Source organism: Aptenodytes patagonicus, chromosome Z (assembly GCF_965638725.1).
Source record: "Aptenodytes patagonicus chromosome Z, bAptPat1.pri.cur, whole genome shotgun sequence".
Classification (NCBI taxonomy): domain Eukaryota; kingdom Metazoa; phylum Chordata; class Aves; order Sphenisciformes; family Spheniscidae; genus Aptenodytes; species Aptenodytes patagonicus.
In genome coordinates, this window is record NC_134982.1 from 30,304,726 (window position 1) to 30,322,863 (window position 18,138).

At 39.2% G+C, this 18,138-nt stretch overlaps 1 protein-coding gene across 1 annotated transcript in view; it reads right to left on the reverse strand.

Annotated features, from left to right (window-relative positions):
• The window catches only part of LOC143172688 (zinc-regulated GTPase metalloprotein activator 1A-like), a 30,462-nt gene extending 13,464 nt beyond the window's left edge, over window positions 1–16,998 (reverse strand). Inside the window, 9 exon segments of the mRNA XM_076362365.1 lie at window positions 2,981–3,025; window positions 3,822–3,908; window positions 4,672–4,718; window positions 8,040–8,077; window positions 9,138–9,197; window positions 13,206–13,297; window positions 14,483–14,579; window positions 15,448–15,534; window positions 16,746–16,998. Of these exon segments, the coding sequence (XP_076218480.1) occupies window positions 2,981–3,025; window positions 3,822–3,908; window positions 4,672–4,718; window positions 8,040–8,077; window positions 9,138–9,197; window positions 13,206–13,297; window positions 14,483–14,579; window positions 15,448–15,534; window positions 16,746–16,980 (788 nt within the window). The 5' untranslated portion in view covers window positions 16,981–16,998.
• Between the last annotated feature and the right edge of the window lie 1,140 nt (window positions 16,999–18,138).

Consider the following 18,138-nt stretch of genomic DNA (forward strand, 5'->3'; position numbering starts at 1 on the left):
GAAGGTATGTTCTCAAAGAACATATTAATAAATTAATTTTGTGCTTACTTCACTTTTGGAATGTTTAATCATGGGAGAGACAGTATGTGTCACTCACTAAAGAATATTTACTACTAACAGAAGAGTTGTCATTGAGGACTGCATCTGAGGTCCACTTAATCTAATATCCAAAGTTTAATGCTGCCTGGCATCAGACACCAGAGAGCGGTACAGATGTGGATACTAAATTTCACATATTGGATCTCTTACTAATGAACGTGAACAGATACTGATTTAAGACTCAAAGCATGAAGTTTAACATCCTCTTCAGAATTCTTAGCTGTGCTGGATACCATCATTATCTTTACAGAAACCCTTTTTTTTTTCCTTCATGTTACAAAAATCTTGGCCTCAAACTTGCACTGATTTCCTAGGGCAGTCAGACCCATGCATATGCAATTTATGAGCGATTCAACTTTATCAATAGAGTTTGCTTCTTTTCCCCCTCCAAAGCATTTCACTGACCATTTCTGTACTCTGCCTTGCAACTAAAGAACAAGGAACTCCTGATCTGCTTTCTCAAAACCACTGTTTGTTCTCAGTAAAATCATCATGTTGCCACTTCTTTGATTTCAGCTGGAGCAAACTGTTGCGTATCTTTTTCATATAAGTGTTTTCCTAAGCCCTGATCTTCCTTCATGATTTTCTTCCCCATTCTGTGGCAAAGGTAGAATTTCCCATTCCTCATAATAAAAGTTCCAGAATTTTAAAAATTAGTATCATGCCCCCAAAAGTTTACTAAACAGGAGGAAACGGAAATGCTACAATTGCATCTCTGCAACTCCATCACTTTGCAGTATTTGTTCTTCTTTTGTCTTTCAACCTTTCATGCTGCAGTCAAAGTACATACATTAGATGAAGGAATATCACACTGCGTAGAGGTCATGAAAACTGTAAATAATACAGAGGTCTCAAAAATAAAAGACAGCTAATTTTATAATATCCAAATTTGGCTATAAGTAAATATCAAAGATTTATCATCAGAATAAAATCTTTGTTAAATTTAACCTGGAGTCACCAGAACATTCTCATCTCCATCTACAGACAGAGGAAAAATGCCAGTAGCATTATTCTAATAAAACTCAACTTTATTAAATACTAACTTCATAATACTGAATTTACAGAATGTGACAAATTAACAGAAGTCTAAAATTTTGCAGCAGAATCTAGAGTGACTATTTACACATTAAAACTCTTAACATATCAAAAAAGCTGGTGAATATGAAAAGCTTGATTATCAGAACTGCTTACAAGTTTATCTTGTTCAGCAAGTTCAAAACTTGCTGTTTTGAACATAAGTCCCTAAATGACCATAAATCCATTGAAAAAAATAACTTTTTATGTAATAGAAACACATGCTGACTTAAGAGAAATCATTAGTGAGGATCACTAGAAGAGCAATAAGTTAATCAATATGAAACACCTCAGTAACAGAATTTATGATCACCTCTGTAATATCATTTATTCTTGTTCTAAGCATTCTTCAACAGAATTTGCAAGTTAACAAGAAAGGAGTGTGAATTTGTCAAAGCTATTTAAACATTTCACCTTCCTCCTTAAACAAAGTAATGAAAACAATGTGAAAATAATCCTTATAAACTAACAAGATAGTCATGAAAGAGAATGCCTTTCACAGTGCAACTGTTCAACAGCAGCGCATAAAACTTCCAGTGATCAAACTGCAGACAGAATTTCAAATAAGTTGAAGTCAACAGAAATGTTAACAAGATTAACATTTTCAGAAATGTAAACCGAGCTGATCTTTACGTTAGTCAGACAAGCACCCATCTTCAAAACCCTGGGTTACCAAATAAAACACACATACTTGTTGTTCCTATCTGATCAGCCAACAACAGCAAATATTTTTCTCTACACCTTCCAACTACATTTGGCAATAACTTTAAAAAGCCAAGTATGCTTTATTAAGATTATGTCTACTATTTTCCCTTCAAAAATTGCTTAAAACAGGAACCTGTATTATAGGAACATTTATCACAATATAGTCAAATAATTGATGTAATAGCACACAAATCAGTCCTAGCAGCCTGAAAGATACACTGCTCCCCTAATGTCCCTGGAAATACCATTTTCATTTAATTCCTTATTAAAGAAGAAATCTAAGTCAGAATGTCAATGAAAAATAGCAAAAATAATACAATCACTTTTCCTTCTTATAAACTCCCTTGCACTGCTTTCAAAGTAATTTTGTAGTAACAACTTATCTGCAGCAGCCATCATAAGTGAGAAAAATCTTTAAGCTGACACAACAGAAAAAAAAACATTATAGTGCACGTGATCAATGATTAACTCAGATACAACTTGGCCTTGCAAGTTGTTCTTTAGTTACAAGATCTGGTTAACAAGTTACAAGAAACTTCAAATTTCTACCTATAAGACTCTCTTAAAAATCTGCTACATTTTTTGAATATGCTGAAGGCAATTAAACTAGATCTATATTAGCATTTTTCAGGAACTTTCCAAATGCTATTACTCCATAAATGGCAACATGACTAAAATGCAACTGTAATAATTAAAAGTCATATTCATATTAAGCTTAGAACAAAATGCAGGTTTTTGAAAAATTAATGCCCAAGCTTTTATAAAATCCACTTCTCATGAAAATAATAAATATTTATGGTTATATTGCAAAGTCCCATAAAATCCACTAGTGGTAAGCTCTGTAAACTAAGCTACATCTTAATAGCAATTCTTTTAAAACTAGTTATACACCAGAGCATAGGATGTGAACAGTAACAAAGAAAAATACATTTTTGCTTCTTTAAAAAAATTCCTTTATCTAAAAGCTTATTAGTAAAATAAATATCAAGTTAAATATTTCTAATTCAATAGTTTTCCTTTAACCAAACTGATCTAAGAGCATACTTAAATCTGTCACAAAAGAAGCAGGATCTGGTACCTAGTAATAGTGGCCATTTAATACCTTGATCTTTGTGTCTCTAGAATTTTAACAAGTCCATTTATTGACCTAAAATAAAATAGAAAAATCAGAAGTTAGACGAAAATGTGACCGTAATACATTGCTTGAACAACTTAACCATGGAAAGCAGCATGAGAAATAGCACCACAACAATAACCCCAACTCTGTCATTAACTTGCTGAACAAAGCAACAGACATCCCAGCAAGAATTCGTTTTTATGTCTCTTTCGTACCCCAATTAAGGGTTGGGGAACTTCAAGAGTTCTGACAACAAAATACTACCAGTAAGAATAGCGTTTTCCTGTGCAAGACTCCTCATGATACAGTCTGTTGGGTCTAAGCATTTTTACTTTTAGAGTTCAAACCACTAATATAAAGAATTTCAAAATTTCCACGTTTCATTTTGGTTATCATGGTGCTGATAGAAAAAGATGGGACAAGGTTTTGATCATTAATTTGATTCAGACCATTGGTTCTTCTACACCCAAGACCATTATTTGGGACTTCCTCCATACATCTTTGCATTCGCCAGTAATCTGCTATCTACTAGCAGATTTTTTTTCCCTGATGCTAATTCAGAAAAATGGGAACAGCTGCCCAAAAATATAAGAACATGGACACTTAAGACAAAGGCCTGTCCTTAGTAGGTAACATCAAATCTTACCTAGACAGGCAAACTGCTAAGCTTGTGTAAGCACGTAAAAGTATTGAAACGCCTTTAGAAAGGGGCAGTTTCTTTCTCCCTGATGAGCTAATGATTCATGTCAGTGTAATCATGAGATCTAATTTCTGTATTAACAGCAAGAAGGAGCCAGTAGTGTTAGTTTTGCCAAAAGTTTCATACCTGACAGATGTTCTGACTTTATTCAATTCTTCCCCCGAAACCAAATCTGTTTTATTGATGATTATAAGATCAGCTAATGCAACCTGCCTATGCATTAAGGAAAAAAAAAAAAAAGACAACATGAACAAATACTTTTTCTGTAAGGCAGAAACACCATCTCTCCCATAGCACCAAAAAAATAGCATGAGCATTGTCAGCACAGACAGGCAAGCATTAATCAAACTAGAACATCATGGAGTATGACTACAGTACTACTGTCTTCCTGACGTGCTCTTCTGTGCCATAAGAGGAGTCTACCAAGCTACAAAGGCTTGCTAGTTTTTGGTGGGTTTTTGGTTTGGTTTGTTTTTTTTTTTTAAAGAAGTCATCTAATCCACAGTGCTTTGTAATTTATTAACTTCACAAGCCCCTATGTCTCCTGCATGTACTCTTTGCAAAGTCATACTTGAAGTCTCTTTGCTTTATGAAGACTTCTATTGTTACAGTTACCCTGAATCACTGTGGCTCCATATCTAGCAAAAAATATTCCTCTATCTTCAGTTCTACTTTGAGCATCTGGTAGATTCCAGCATGCGATTCTTTCTTCCCCCCAACACAGGTGGTTTTCCTCCACTTATGTAAAACCCCATGCCTCTTAAAACAAGTGTTAGAACAGTCAGATCTCTGCAAAAAGACCAAGTGGAGCATGAAGTCACTTTTCTATTTTCTACCTCATTACACCAATGTACCTTGGTTTAAAAGCAAAGGAGGAGCGAAAAGCTTTATAAAAGAAAAAGAAGCCATTTCTAGTGAACTTCTGTACAGTGCAGTTTCTAACCATGATATATAAAATTAATTTATATATCCATACCGAGACGCTTCATTGACAAGGCCTTCTGGCTTTTGCTCTGTCAAGTGCTAGATAAAAATTAAAATAATTGCATTAAGCATATTCAAATGACATTTAAATTCATTTGCAGTTACAGGAAGTCAAAACCAATTCAGCTGAGGTATATTTTTAAACAAGGTATTGAGGAAGATGGCATCTAGAATTTTTCTATAAAATGATGGTGACAAAGTACGTTCATACATTCACCATTTCAGAAGCTTGTAATTTCTTTTATGAAAACTCTTCTCTTTTAATGAATTTTATGACTAGAATGTTAAAGAGTTGGAAAACTATCATAGTATTTATTTTTAATTACTTCTCAGATTTATGATGAAAAAAGTCACCATGACATACAATAACCATGGAAAAAAGTATTAAAAAAATGAAAGTACAGTAATTTTTCTAATGAGTGTGATGTTGACTAACTGTTAAAGATGAGTTAGACTTGCAGTACAGGATTTCATATACATAACTACATACTCCTTTTCTCTGAAAGATTTGACAAACTGTGCTTTTATAGAAAAATTCGTAACTCTTTGTGGGTTTGTACAAATAAGCCACTACTCCTTGGCAAATCTGCCCAACATCAGTGTTTGCAGCCTGTTCAAGCTGTAACTGGGCAGAAGAGTCAGTCAGCACTGACTAAAGTGGCAGCTTCTGGCCATGCTGCAGGAGTTTAATATCTTAACCATCTGCAGCTTTGTGCTCCACCTGTTTGCCCAAGCTAATGTCCTCGCAGAAGAATTAGTGAAAGGGAAAAAATAAGTGCCTGTGTCTCAAGCAGCAGCATGGAGTTTAGTAACACAAAGCCTTACTTTCATCAATCAGGCGGAGCAACAGACTTTACACTGAAGCAGCAAAGTTCAGCTACAAGTTATTTTCTGCCCACTCTGCCATGGAGGCAGCAATCTCCAGGAGAGAAGCATCAGAGACACCTGGAGGCAGCAAAACTTTAAGTTGGTGCTTTAGTATTAGTAAGAGCTCACCTCTTACGCCTGACATCTCTGGGAAGATTAGAGAGTCCTGTGCATTCCTTCATCAGCTCTAAATGTACCAGGAATACTATTTTAAAATTTGGTTTTAAAGACACAAGAATACCAAATGAAAGTGGAATTAATTGTCATGGGAAATATATAAATTAAGAAAACAGGCATCTAGTATTATTTGACTTGAAAAACAAAACTAGATTATTGCATACTGTCAGTCTGTCACCTTAAAAAAAAAAAACAAAAAAAGAAAAAAAAAAACTATTTCCTGATTGTGCACAACCTAAGCAGAGCATAACAACAGGATGACTGGGAGGGAACCTATCCTCTGACCTTTTCTTTGTAATCCTCTGTGTATTGATTCTATTGAATTAAATGTTGTCAGATTTGTTGCCCTGAAAAGGACAATGCCAGTAGCACAGATGTCAAGTCCTGAAAGTAGAGAACTGCCACTTCAAGTTGTCCAACTGTTTGCCCGTGATTTAAAAAAAAAAAAAAAAAAAAAAAAAAAAAAAAAAGAGTATTTCAGATTGCTGGGTGACAAATCCATTAGCATGATAACCCATGATATCAATTACCACTTCAGTTTCAATTTGGCTGACTGGTCACAGGGTACTGTTTGTCAGCTTTTCTTGTGGTAGGTTGGTTCTTTGAAGCATGACACCCTTAAATTGCTGCCTATTATCTCAATGTCATTACCTGTATGGCTTTCAGAATTCTTTGAACCACAAGCAGCTGTTGAGATCAAGCTTTGCAATCAGAGGAATTGCACAACTTAGCAAGTCCTTTATACAAAGCAAAAGTTATTTATTTGGCATATAACTGAGAAAGTCTGAAGTTTCTATTATTCTGAGTGGATGTCAGTGTTATACAGGCTTATTGATTAAATAATGTAAGAGTTTTCAGTGAGCTGTCAAAGATAATAATGGATAGAAGAGCTGAATGTTTCAAAACATTTCTGTGTTGCTTCTGACATATTACTTGAAAGTTTAAATATTAAAAATTTTATTTTTAAAACAATAATAATTCAGTGCTGCTATGTGCAACACAATTATATTTGATTCAAGCCAATAAATCAGCATTGCATGAAGTGAAAGATAAACAGAACAACGTTTTTGCAAGTAATAAACCACATCTGAATTAGTATGAAGGCACTCAGCTGAAAAGGGGGCTGACTTAAGACATGCTGTGGTTTCTTGTGATAGTTGAGCTGATTTAAGTCAGTTCCTGCTTAAAAGGGCAAACCAGCTCTCAGCCCCTTCCCCTCGTTCTTCTCTCAACTCCTCCACAAAAATCCTTGCAAAACACGATGGTTTAACTCGCCAAACTGGCTTGCTATGGGGTTAGATTAGTTCCATTCTGGTGCAAAAGAATATGATGAGAGGACAGGACTGCCCCCTTCCGGTAAATCAGCTGTTACATCAGCTCAACTGAAACGAGAAACCCAAACAGTCCAAACAAAGTGTCTTAAAAAGGAGGGATCACTTCCTTATTTTTTTAACCATTATTCTTCAGTTTTCTCAGCTTTTTGCAACCATTGTAAAATACAGAGATATTAAAAATACTTTCACGGCACAATGGGATTTTTATACCATGGAGGCACCTTTTCTTATGGTCGCTTTTACTTTGAATCCTGCAAAATCAATACCTAATCAAAATAGACACTTCCTAAGTTATTACATTGCAAATTATTTTTATGACTAGCTATTACAAAAAAAGTTGAACTATTGATTTAATCACAATTTCTGCTGTTATCCAACCTCACTGTTCTATAGGTCTGTTCTGACACTATGTAGATTACTCAAATATCCGCTCTTTTTGTCTGCTTCCGTGTAATGAAGTAATCTTTTAATCTGAAATGGTACCTAGACACCTGGCTCTCTCATCTCTCCTCACCACAGCTGCCATTACATGAGCACCTTTCCAGATTTTAGCCCTAACTCACTTGTTACAACACTGGTATCAGAGGTCTGTTCTTACTCCTCTCCTTTCAAGTAACATGGACCAGTGACACTCTGTAAGACAAGTTTCTCCACTGTTTTACAGTAATCCGAATGCCTATTTGGAATACAATCAAGATTCCTGAGTGAAGTGATAGAACTAGAAGGAATCAAGTATCTAGCAACCTGACAACTCTTAGTAGACATGCTGCTGTGCTGGTAAGAATCTGAATTCCTATGAATATCAGTACTTCCTTGTTCCCATTCAAAATATAGTACTGATGTACCACAGCAACTGAAATACATCCTCACCCATTTTAAGAATTAAAGCAATTGTAAAAATATTATTCATGTGAATGAACATTATTACAATAACTTTTCTAATGCTGCAGTTTTAAACCATGTAACAAATCCAGTAGCTTACCTGCAAGCCATGCTTTGCGTCAACAACAGATACAATACCTAAAAGAATAGAAATGTGCTGAAAGCCGCTAACAACTTAACAACTTGTAAACTTCCTGTACAATTACTGAAGTAACAGTATCATCACATTTACAACTGCTTATAATACTTTCAAAGCTTCCTGCGTATCTGAACATTAGACTCGTCACCTAGTTAGTTTCTTATTTGTTACTCGTATCTGTGGTGGTAACATGTCTACCAAACCGGGTTAGAGAAATTCTCACAAGGTGGATGCCTCTCCTCCTTCTTCCACAACAGCAAATTGGCAGAGGTATGCTTTTACAGGTTATCGAAACAAATCAAGGGGACTGACTGAGGTATACAGTTATTCTGATTGTAAGTGACCAGGAATCTGCAATTCTCTGGCAGAAAATTAGGAAGCTGTTTCCCATTCAACTGAATGTTTCCTTGGCTAAATGGGTATTTTACTGACCAAAGTGTTAGTAGGATGGGTTTTGAGGGTTTTTTTTAAGCCAAAAAGTAAGATTCCCCCCCCCCCAACACTTTAAAAAAAAAAAGAACAAAACATTCAACATGCTCTTTAACTACATATAGTGATATTACAGTAAACTCAGATTTTTAATGGAACACAGCAAATACTAGAGATAACAACAGTACAATAGGCAAAGGCGGCAGAAAACAGAAGGCAGGGGACTCCAGATGTTGACAAGTTAAGAGTTCAAAAAAAAAGGAAACACTGCATTGGGGGGGAAAAAAAAAAAATAATGAGAGCTATAATATTACTCCTAAATAATGCTTTATGACATCTAACAAGTTTTTTCCCCCACCTTACACCACAATCAAGATCTCTCCATATCTGACCCCTTAGCAAAACATTACACAACTTTTGTTGGATTTACCAAACTGAAACAGCTCACCAAGTAGATAAACAAGCATCAGAATAAGCAAGTGGCTCTCTGTGGTCAAATATGGGGATGTGAGAACCAAGATCAGGTATTTCAAACATCTTCTGAAACCTTGCCTTAAATGATAAGGATATATTACACTAAATCCAGATATGGAATACCAATACGTTGGAAAACAAGCTTGCACTTCTTACCATCAAGATAGATGTCACTTCCCAGCTCAGAATCAACCCAGAACATGGAGGCCACAGCTCCTATGAAGCACAGTACATTTAGTTGCAAAATTGACATTTTCCAGTAAACTATCAATATTCAAACATTTCATAGAAAAACTCTATGTGTAGTGCTGTACTTGAAACTCTGCTCTTCCAAACTCAGAAAGCATCACAAATGTCAAACACCCAATGTCATGGTTTAACCCCAGCCAGCAACTAAGCCCCACACAGCTGTTCACACACTCCCCCCTGGTGGGATGGGGGGGAGAGTTGGAAGGGTAAATGAGAAAACTTGTGGGTTGAGATAAAGACAGTTTAATAGGGAAAGCAAAAGCTGTGTGCGCAAGCAAAGCAAAACAAGGAATTCATTCACTCCTTCCCATTGGCAGGCAGGTGTTCAGCCATCTCCAGGAAAGCAGGGCTCCATCACGCCTAACGGCTTCTTGGGAAGACAAACGCCATCACTCCGAAAGTCCCCCCATTCCTCCTTCTTCCCCCAGCTTTGTATGCTGAGCATGACGTCATATGGTATGGAATATCCCTGTGGTCAGTTGGGGTCAGCTGTCCCAGCTGTGTCCCCTCCCAGCTTCTTGTGCACCCCCAGCCTACTCGCTGGTGGGGTGGGGTGAGGGGCAGAAGAGGCCTTGACTCTGCGTAAGCACTGCTCAGCAGTAACTAAAACATCCCTGTGTTACCAACACTGTTTTCAGCACAAATCCAAAACATAGCCCCATGCTAGCTACTGTGAAGAAAATTAACTCTATCCCAGCCAAAACCAGCACACGCAACCACACATTTGATCTAACAACAGCTACCAAAGCATTACACTCACATGCACGTCAACAGCTATGACTACAAAAAGCTTTAAAAATCTCACAATTCCAGATGCATGTAAGTTGTCTAAATTACCTTTACTGAGTAATATCAATTATCTGTCATTACTATACTCCAAGGCTCCCTCATCTCTAAGAAAATCTGTACTCCCTCTCTTCACCTTTCAGTCATTGTTTCTAGGTCATGGCACACACACACAAAAAAGAAGATAAAAAAGGACACAGAACAGTTGAAGAAAAATGGAATTGGCCATTTGGGAGAAATCAGCTCCCTCCTACGGACCTTCTCTCCTTCACTGGCTTCTATGAACTCTCCTATGCAGTTTCTTAGGTCATAAATCAACAGGGTGAAGAAAGTAAAGAATAACCAGATATAGAAAAGAATGTTTGCCTTAATTATCTCAGGTCTGCACAGTAAAGCTTCTGGCTTTAGGTAATTTTAAGATAGATTGAGTTAAGAATATCTAACACAGCTTCAATTTGCAAACAGATATTGTATTGGAAGGGAAGTTTACAAAGGTAAATCATGCCTGATCAATCTGTGAAGGCCATACCTGGCCTTCTGTGAAAAAATCATTTTATCTGTGGACAAGGGGAGAGCACTGCGTGCCATTTACACCACCTCTAGCAAATTTTTCAACACTGTCTTTGAAGATATTCTAGTAACCAAGTCTGAATGGAAAGACAACTAGGTAAAACTGGTTGGATAGTTAAGCTCTAAAGGTTGCAGTTAACGGGTCATACCCTACCTGGAAGTTGGTAGTAAGTAAGGTACTGCAGGGGTCCATCCTAGGACCTGTCCTGTTCAACACCTCTACCAGGAACCCAAGAGGGGATGGAAGACACGCCTGTCAAGTTTGCAGAGAACACCAAATCAGAAAGGAACAGTTGATATACCTAAGGGCAGTGCTATCTTTCAGAGGGACCTGGCCAGGCAGGCAGGAATGGCCAACAAGAAACTGATGAAATTCAGCAAGGAAAAAGATCAAGTAATACACTTAAGAACAAAGAGCACCTGGCAACAATACAGACTAGGGACAGACTGGCTGGGGAGTAGCACTATGGAGAAGTCCCTGGGGGTCCTGGAAGACAGCAAGCCAAGCAAACAGCGTGCCCTGGGATCAGAGAAGGCCAAAAGCACCCAGGCTTTTGGAACAGAAGCATGGCTGAGGGAGGTTATTCTCCTCTATTTAGCACTTTCAAGCCCACATCTGGCTAGCACGTCCAGCATGGGGATTCCCCATACAGGAAAGACATCAATAAACTGGAGTGCGTTCAGCATAAGGTCATCAAGACAGTTGAGGCCGCAGCACTCAGGAGAGGCAGGGGAACCGGGTTCATTCAGCCTGGAGAAGGGACAGCTTCTGGAGAACCTAAAGCAGCCTCCTTGGTACCTACAGGTGAGTCACTGAGAAGACTGAGCCAGGCTGTGGCTGAAGGATGAGAGACAACTGTAGTAAATTGAAGTAAGAGAGGTTCAGATCACGTATATCAGAAAAATGTTTTTTCACCATGAAAAAAAAGGCAGGCACAGAACAGGTTACCTGGAGAGGCTGTCATGTTCGTGCTCAGAGGACGGAGGTATATGACTTGATATCCCAGACAACCTGGTCTTGTCTTATAGCTGACCCTGCTTTGGGCAGGAGGTTGGGCCAAAGACCTCCTAACATCCCTTCCAAATTGAATTACTCTATGATTATATGATTCTAATATTTTTTACATGCTAAGCCTCATCATCCACTGAATTTCCATCCAGATGAGGTGCTTCTGGAATAATAAACCACGTAGCACTCTCTCTTCTTTGTTTGGTCATTTGTATTTCTTCAGAATGAAAAACGGAACTAAACTGATGAGTCTTGAGCAAAAAGAATCCGCAAGTATTGGGACAACTGGGACCATATTCTATCAAGGGCTTGGAATCTGTGACCTGATACCTGTGTACTACACATGGCCTAGGAGTATGCTACTCCTGTTTTCTGCTAAAATGGCCCTATAAAACAGATTCTAGCAACTGTAGGATGTGCTGTATATTTATTAAAAAAAAAAAATCATTATTTGTTACGAAACAAACCAATTTAACATATATCAGTGCCACAATACGAAGGACAGGAGGAGCTGACAGCAACGACAGTCCTTGGTTTTTTTCAATTATCAGATCCTTAGTTACTGGCAGGCTGTCTAAGAGTATTAAGCACAAAAGAAAAAAATATTAAAAAAAAAAAATCAGTAACCAAACTCATTCTAACACCTAAAACTGTCCACCTGAAGTGACAAGATGCAGTCTTCCAAACATCGCTCTGTATCAACACCAAATACCTGTCATTTGTTCACAGTGCTTATTACTCATGCAAGATATAGCAAGGCCCACAACATCTAATGGTTTTCTGGTACGTATTGATTTTTTCTTTTTTTTCCAAAAAGCTTAACAGTTTTCCAATTTGACTCAAATAGAATTTGTGTGTAACAGAGGCCAAATCAATGTCCTTTCTTTTGAAGAAAATGACTTTACCATGACAACTATTTAGCTTTGAGCTGGAAAGTGTCAGTCTCCTAAATGGGAAACAAGTGAATTTGTGATAAGAATTTCCTTCACTCTCGATCAACAACACATTTTTAATTGAGATTGTTCAGAGAAAATTGCTTTAGATAGCTATTATGAACATGAGCCCAAGTTTAAAACACCTTTTTGTAGTAAGTATCACTAAAGAGCACACAAGGAATTTGTAAGATCTATTATTGTTCTGTACCTACCAGAAGAATGTATTAGTCTGTTTCACAGCGTATTTTATGACTTCACAAAATATAAGGCCTATCACAACCAATGTAATCAGATGCTAATAATTTATACTTTAGAAGGAGCAATGTAGAACAGTGAAAGCCTACTGAAAACCACTAGTTTCAGAGTATGCTCCTCTTCTCCAAGCCCAGTGTCTTCTCTTGATAGAAATATATTTTAACTGGATTTCTGTTAAGCTTTACAGTCAATTTATAGCAAGTTCAAAAAAACAGAACAAAACACCCAACCAAATAACCCCACCCACAACCCTGCTTCTGCACCTTATCCAATTCAGTTTTAGTCTATATAGCAATCAAAGCATGTGCCTGACAACTCACCACTTTATGTTGCATTTTGCACAATGAACTGACTGATGAGCAAATAAGCATTTCATAAAAACAGAATTATCATGGTTATGAAAACCATAATGTGAACTACCTGGATCTGCCAAACCAGTTGTTTCTAACAATATATAGTCAAATTTTCCTCTCTTTTGCATCAGGTTCTCAATAGCCTTCACACCATTGTCCCTGTAAGAAGAAACAATTAAAACTGAGAACAGAGAAAACAAGCTAAAACATGTATAAACATGCATCTTCTGATGCAGAATACAGTGTCAGTACCATCAAAGCAAAGGCCTGAGTCAGGATTTACAGTCTACAATGAAAATTCAGTCATCAAGCTGCTGCTCTAATATTAGGCAAATTTTAGTTTTCTGTTTCATTTTAGTCTGAAAGTAGTATTTGCCTACTTCCCACAGGCATAATAAAGGTGATTTAAATGAAGATTTGTTTTCAAACACTGAAAACCCTGTAAAGGACAGTAGGGCTGTGTAAATATGTAACTATTTGGTTTGGCAGCTGAGATTACAAAAAGAAAGGAGGGGGTGGAGAGGAGTGGAGGAACTGAACCATGTTCTCCTGCCTTTCCACCTCACCTACAGCAAAATTAAGATGTGTCATTTACTTAAATCTCAGCTGATGCAGTCAGCCTGAAGTAGAAATGTATGGCATTTTATATAAGAAACCAATGTATATAAAACACAGCAGCAATGGCAGCATTCCTTACATCCCAGTAGAACACAATGCAATAGGGTCTTCTGTTTTCCACTTACTATCCCAATTTAAGGCATAGGACCAGATCTTCCAAATTTTCAGGACAAACAGGCCATCACCTTTATTAGCACAAACAATCCAGCATTCAAACAAACAGGGTAAAAACATGTCAAAGAAACAAATACACTCCTGTTTTTTAACGTGACCATCAGCTTACAGCTTGGAATACTTTTTTCATTAGGTCACCAAAAGGTTCTCCCTCCACCCTTTCTGAGGTATGCAATATTCAAGAATTAACCAACATACAGAGAAAGAAACACAGATTAAGTATTTAATGTGGAAATTAGGAAACTTGAGTCCTCGTTCCAGCCTCTCTAAATCTTTAGCTCTTATATAAAAGCATATAATACTAACAGAGGAGAGAGCACTCCCTATCCAATGGTGTATAAGTTGGTATTTAGATTATTTTTCTGAAAGACACTAAGTCTAAACCCAGTAAGGCAGCAAAAGGAAATACAAATTCCAATTCTTGTTTTATCTGACAAAGTAAGTCTGAATCAATACTACCATCAGTTTTAGGAATCAAATCCTGGATGCCTTCTCCTTTCCTCAATTCCCCCAAAACCCACTGTAAGAACTTGTACAGTAGTCCTTCCTTACTTTACTGAGCAGCACAGGCAGCCATTTCTGAGCTCCAGCCATTCTTCATAGAGTTCTCCCCCTTGACTGATTGCCAGGGATTTCTCCAAGGCACTTCCTGGAAATATAAGTAGTACTATAATTTTAATCTACAAACTTGCATGACAATGCCTGCAAAAGAAATATGAAAGATTCAAGTTGGTATACCTTTTTACTCCTGGATTATACTTTTTTCTTCTGAGACCATGTTTCTGACATGTTCTTTAGAAATTAGTATTTTCCATTTTATGAGAAATTTAAAAGCCAAAGTCAAGTTGGTTCTACAAAGACCAAAACCCAGAGGATGAAAGTACATAAAAGAAAGGGAAGTCAGCCTCTATCTCCATATCAAATAAAAGCTCTGTCTATACATTTTATTTTAGGCTCCATGACCAGAAAAGTGGCATGCATCTTTGTTGACGAAAACAAACAAATAAAAAACCCACCACCAGCACAGTGCAAACTGTAAGCAACACTGACTATGGTACGGATATGAAATTATAGCCATAACAGTTAAAAATCCTGAGAAGGAAAGCAAAGAGTTCAAAGAACCACAGACACCAAGCACACATCTCCCCATTTTCTTAGCCTAGGATAATTTATGATCTGTAAGTGGCTGAAGGGAAAGGAAAGAAAATATTATCTACCAACACGTTATTTTAATTTCCATTTGCTTGAAACTGAGTAGGACAAATGGAGGTATAGCATTTCCAACAGGGTGATATATTCATTTACTTGACTCCAAGGGACTGAATTTATGTACAAAACAGATTAATGCACAGCATTATTTTATGAACACCAGCCAAAAGACTTTTTGCCCTTCTGAAGACTATGAGGTATGCCAATAATTTCAGTAATGGATTTAAAGGGACAATGTTCTTGATTTCCAGAAATTGTATATATTTGTCAATTTACAGCTAAAAAAATGTTTCTGCAGGTTTACATACCTTCTCCAAACTCATTCAGAATAACTGCTATTCTTTTATTATGCTGTTCCGTCAGTATGTAATTTAGAAGAGTTGTTTTCCCAGCTCCTAGAACATAGACCATATTTCTACTAAAATGTTAAAAAAAAGCAGCTTAAATTTTCAAATAAAAAGCAAATACTGTTGTACACATGCACACTTCAGACAAATCTGATCTCTTCTGAAATATGAGTTTTCATTCTCGTATCCTGCATTCTATTATAACACTGTAAAAACTTATCTGTAGAGACATTTGACCCCATGGAACTATCAGCACATTAAATCTCAGCTTTAAAAGACCCATAGTTTTCCATTCACTGTCAGTGCTTGATAAACTTACAAGTCCCTACCAGCTGGACAGTCTTTTCCTAGAAAACTCAGTTTTATGTTTCTCTTAACAAGAGGCGCACTTATTCTTCTCCCTCCCAATGCTTTTTCTGACCAGCTCTTTTGTCATCAGTAATCACCGATGTGCTGCCAACTGCTGTTAGATGAGGCATTGTTAAGCAAGGTGTTCACAGCTTCTGTAATACCACATTACTAACAGTTTCATCCCATGCACAAGATCACAACTAGGGGAATTTGGTAAAGCCACCTTCCTTCCCTGCCCTTAGAGTTTTCAGAGAGGGTATGATGCAGTACAAAGTTACAACTTCCAGAACAGTGCTGGCGATGCTAAATTTAACCTGATCTTTACCATACATTACTATTTGAAGCTCCCAATAACTGTGTTGGTTTAAGAGAAGGAAGTCAAACCTCACATTTGTAAGGTTGCAATTCAGTCTGCATTTAACTGAGGCAAATACGTTACACTATTCTGACATTAAGTGGCAAAAAGCGATTTGTCAAACATGGCCAGAACAAATCGGACCCTGAAAAAAGGCTGGCAAAAGCAGCAACAGGAGCTTGTACAGCTGTTCAAAATCGTTCTGCAAATCTATCCAGAACCGCACTTACTAGGAGCGGCATGAGGACATTGCGCTGAAAACGGGGTGAAACGCTGAATGAGCAGCGCTAAGGACTCCCTTCTGCTATGCCATCAGGCTGTCGCTTACTCACGCAACTCGTGGGCACGGAGGCTGCTGTCAGACCTGCCGGGGCACTTCGCCCGCCCGGCGGTGCGCGGGCCGCCTCGCGGCCCAGAGCCCCGTCGCAGCCCAGCCTCTCACTTAAGGGTTTCCCGACGCCAACAAACCGAAGCCCGCAGGCCGTAGAGCTCTTCCCCGCGCCGGGAAGAGCGGCACGCCGCTGGCAGGGAAGCGGGGCAGGCCGCTCCTCACCTAAGTAGCCCGTGATGATCGTCACGGGGATCTTCCTGCCGGGGCTGGACTCGGTCTCCTCCGCGCCGCCGGCGTCTATCGGGACCAGGTCGGGGCAGTCTTCGTCCTCCATCAGAGCGCGGGCCCCTGCAGCTCGGCGCAGCCTAGCCAGCCGCTGCTGGGGAAGAGCCAGAGACACAGGGCAGGCGGTGCCAGCCGGGGAGGGCGCAGGGCGCCGCTCTCCCCTCAGCCGCATTCCCGCGCTCGCCCTCCAACCGCCGCCCGCGACCCCGAGCCCCTGCGGCCGGGCGCCAGCCGCCACTCACCTGCGCCCGCCTGACGTCACGCAGCCCACGTCACGCAGCCTACGCCACGGGGCCGCCGGGCGTCAGCGCCTCAGAACCACCGCGGGCATGCGCCACGGCACCCACCCCTCCCGCAGCACCTCCCCTTGGCGCATGCGCCTTGGCCCTCAGGGCGGCCTCCCGCCGGGTTCTGCCGCGCAGGCGCAGCAGGAGGGAAGGCGGGGCGGGGGGCGTGGCTGAGCGTGCGGCGGTGCCCCGCTGAGGTGCTGGAGGCGGTGTGGTGGGGTGCGGCGCGCGGGCTGGCTGGCTGTTAGCCGTTAACGGACGGCTGGGCGGTCTGAGGTGGGTCATAGCGGCAGCGTGCCTCCCGTCAGGCACGGGTCCAGGGAGCCGGGTCCTCCCGTCCACTACTCCTCGTCAGCCCCGTCTCAGGAAGAGAAATGTCGGTTCTGACCCAGGGGGAACGCTGAAGACGTCCCGGCCTGGTCAGCAAACCCTGTGCGGGGTGGATGTGCTTGTCTTTTGTTTATAATCAAATAAAATTAAGCTACAAATTGAATGTTAGCTTTCTCTGCTTTCCATTAGATACCGTGAGGAGGTGTGTACGTGTATGAGACATATCTATCGTTAATTTTAACAGGGTTGTGAACTCCCTAGCTTTTTGTGGACCATAAGTTTAGCAAATCGGCAATACATCTTCCATTTCTTCACATCAAAAGGTGTAAATAATAGTATTGGGGGAGGCATGGAGAAGAGATTTGCCTGATGCATACTTACATATGCATACTCCTCAAAACCCAGGTGTGGTTCTCTGCTCTCAATATAAGGTCCAGTAACACAGGTTTGAGTATAGACTGATAAAGTATGTTGGGCTTCATCTTGTTTGTATGTTTGTTGGCTTGTATGGCAGTACCTATACTCAGTATTTATCTTTGAATCTTCTTATACTTGTGTAGGTTAAAACATTCCTTTAATACCGACAGTATTTGATAATGTTCTAAATAGTTTGCTTTTACTTTAGTCATTCTGATTGTAACAAGCAGGTAAAAGTCCAGTCTAGAAAAATGATCAAATAACTTACATAATCCATTGATTCAGCTTGCCTTTAG